General features: G+C 38.8%; 1 protein-coding gene across 1 annotated transcript; it reads right to left on the reverse strand.

Annotated features, from left to right (window-relative positions):
• Positions 1–1,875: 1,875 nt before the first annotated feature.
• Positions 1,876–2,553, reverse strand: LOC147458463 (uncharacterized). The gene has a single exon (XM_086513431.1). The coding sequence runs from the start codon at positions 2,551–2,553 to the stop codon at positions 1,876–1,878; it is 678 nt and encodes a 225-aa protein (XP_086369557.1).
• Between the last annotated feature and the right edge of the window lie 930 nt (positions 2,554–3,483).

Genomic DNA, 3,483 nt, shown 5'->3' on the forward strand with positions numbered 1-3,483 from the left:
TGGTGGTATTGCCTTGTGTCAGAAAAGTTACATAGAGACATTGCTATGTAAGTTTGGACTTGAGGATTGCAAACCTATTGCCACTCCCATGGAAACAGGTTTGAAATTAAGTCTACATGATGCTGGTGATCTTGTTGATGTCACTCTTTACCAAAATGTTGTTGGCTGCCTCATTTATGTATGCAACACGAGGCCACATATTCAGTTTGCAGTCTCACAGGTGAGCAGATTTAGGCATAGCCCAGGGTCTAAGCATTGGCAAGGCTGTCAAGAGGATTTTCTGCTACTTTAGTGGCACTTTACATCTTGGCTTGTTTTATCCCAAGGGGGAATCATTGCCGCGAGACTTACATGCTTTTTTGGACTCAGATTGGACTGGTTGTTTTGACACACGAGTGTCCACAAGTGGTTTTTGTTTCATGCTTGGCAGTTCATGTATATCATGGTTGAGCAAGAAGCAACCTACTCTGGCCACTTCTAGTTGTGAGGTTGAGTACAGGGCAGTCTTCACAGCTATGATTGAGTGTGTATGGCTCAGACGCCTTATGGCTGATTTGGGTGTTGGACAGGACACTGCAACACTAACTACACTAATAGTCAGAGTGCATTGGCAGTTGCAAGGAACCCAGATTTTCATGCTCGCACAAAGCACATTGAGGTGCATTACCACTATGTCAGGGAGAGGTTCTCAGCAGAAGAGATTAGCTTGGCTTATGTGCCAACACAGGACAACCTTGCATACCTTTTCATAGAGGCATTGTCTCGTGAGAAGTGAGAAGCTTTCCGCAAATCTTTGGGCTTCCTCCCCTTTGTGGATTGATCATGTGCTCAGGGTATGGCACTTCCCTTTACTCATGTGCCAGCTCTCGTTCACCGCATCACTCCAGGGGGACTTGTTACCATATACATGTGGTAGTAATGTGTGTGAACACACTTACGACCGTCGGGGCATTTTTTCCCTCTTTGGGAGGTTTTTTCCCCCATGCATTGTATATACGACCATCACTCTAGGGCTATCTATCTTTCCATTGCACACTAAGTAATACACTCTTTGTTGTGTGCCTTGAGCTTCCTTCATCTTCTCCAAGCTGTGTGAGTTTCCATGCAACCCTAATTCCAACAAAGTAATCATTCTTCACCATCTTGCAATAATCCTCTAGCTATACATGCCTCCTTATATGTAGCATAAAAGTGATCATCATATGTTTGCAAGTCTTCAAAGCATTTACATCCCTTGTAAATATTTAGTAGCATTTGCAGGTAATAAACTTCACCAGTAGTTGGGACAATATTATACATTCTTCCAATAGAAACTCCATGTTGTCTTGGAGACCATATCTTTTCCGTTTTATTCCAAACCCAAGCACTTGGAAAATCTGCATATGTGAGGCTATTTGCTTCTGGATAGTTTTAATTTGCAACAAACCATTCTGTCAAGGTAGTTTTTTTATTTCGCTCATTATTTAGCAAGTCTAATATATCATCACAATCTTGGAATGTAACCATATTTTGTGATGGAAGGTGTACTTGGAGTCGTTGAATAGATGGCTTTTTATTATGCATTTTAAAGCCAAATATTCTTCACATAGCCTCGGATGCAGAAACATACGCGCATTAAGATAACTATTGATTTCATCAATAACTTCTTCATAATCTTGAAAAACGACAGTGGCCCGATCATGTCCCTTATAAACATACTTATAAAGGTATTTTACGACAGTGATAGTTGAGCAAATCTCAACATTAATGTGAGCTTTGTACCTCAATGATAAGAGAGGGCTATAAGGAACAACCCAACTATTATAAAAATTGTAATCTTTTGATGGAACAAACCTTCCATCATTCATCTTAGATACACTAGATATCCACTTTCATTTACAGTTGTAGACGTACTAAATGTACGTGGAAACTTGAATCTACATTTCTATCAACCATGCATGGAGAATTTGGGTTCAAAGGACCACATGGTCCATGAACATTACAATGGCTCACTATATCAAATAATTCTGAAAACACATTCTTAACAGGGAGCTCAACACAAAACAATTTGTCATAGTGACTTGTATCTATAGGCTTGTATTCCGATGCAAGTATCAACAATATATGAGCATGAGGGAGACCTCGCTTTTGAAACTCTATTACCGAGACATTCCCAATGACCTCCCCAAATAAAGCTTGCTTGATGAGTAAATGCATCATATCTTGAAACTTTTGATAAAACACACGTGCAATGACATCAGGACGATCGACAACATTTTGCCCAGGTAGTATAGCATCATCAATTTCCTTCCATGGTGGGTTACATGTGAATGTAATGAAGAGATCTGGTTTACCTTTACTACGAACAATTGCCATTGCATCTTGGTATAATTGACACATATACCTTGGACCTCCAACAAAAGAAGAAGGCAATACAATTCTCCGAGTGACATTTTGACCTTCAACCCTCTCTAAGCCATCTCTAGCTTCAACCATGTCAACAAATCCTTGGTACACTTCAGCATGAAGTGTTCTTTGATTATTTCTCATCCACAATAGTCGTGACTCCTCCATAGTACTAACGGCGTCAACGATATATTGTTGTAGTAGCCTACCCCTTGGAAAAAAACATTTCATCGTATCATCTCTTATTTGTAAGCGAAAACTGTAATATTGATTTTGACTCACCTTTTTTTTATCGCTAGTCTCTAAATAAGGATCCCACCCATCTTCTCCACTTGGAAACAATAAAACATACAATAAAGCTAGCGATAGCGTCTCCACACAAAGAAGCAGCACACCGTAGAGCATTGGCATAGGAATTTACTATGTGCATCATAGATTGTAAGCACTCTAGAACACTGCCATCTAAAGTTGGAACATGATGCAATCTGTTATTCAACTCATGCTCAATATCAAAAAAGTATAATTGGGCAAAGCATGGGACTTCATTGCAACCTTCAACTGGTGCCAAAGAACCAATATTATGATAAACTAATCCATGCACCTTAAAAATTTATATACCTCTCCCACCATAATTAATAATGTCATCAATATGGGCACCAAGAGATGCAAATGTCAATACATTATTATATCCCAAAATATTCTGCAAAAATTGTCTACTTCTTGTTAAGGTTGAACTCATCAAATCTCTCAATTCAATTGGTGGTTCATTCAATGGAAGTAGCCTAACTCTTTCATCAGAGCAACAATATTTGCCAACAAATGTTTGGATAGTCTTTCCTTCAGCCTTCCAAGCCTTTGCTCCACATTTAGAGCAAACAAAACCTAAGCTTCCCAAGTTGTGTAACACACACTTTTTGAAAAGAACATATGCTAAAGAATTGTGATGTAGAAGAGGAGAAGTAGGGTAATCAAAGCGGGTTGAAAAACAATACTTTGTTACTTTAGAATAGTTTCCCTCTTTAAATATAACAATAGGATTTATGGTCTCCTCATTACATCGAACTGTTACGTTCTCAGTCATATCAATATACATGGATT

The sequence above is a fragment of the Adiantum capillus-veneris genome, chromosome 5, assembly GCF_014529385.1.
Source record: "Adiantum capillus-veneris isolate H3 chromosome 5, ASM1452938v2, whole genome shotgun sequence".
Classification (NCBI taxonomy): domain Eukaryota; kingdom Viridiplantae; phylum Streptophyta; class Polypodiopsida; order Polypodiales; family Pteridaceae; genus Adiantum; species Adiantum capillus-veneris.

Excerpts from the sequence above, each read along its gene's own strand:
- LOC147458463 (XM_086513431.1), bottom strand. The coding sequence starts at position 2,553 with ATGGAGGAGTCACGACTATTGTGGATGAGAAATAATCAAAGAACACTT.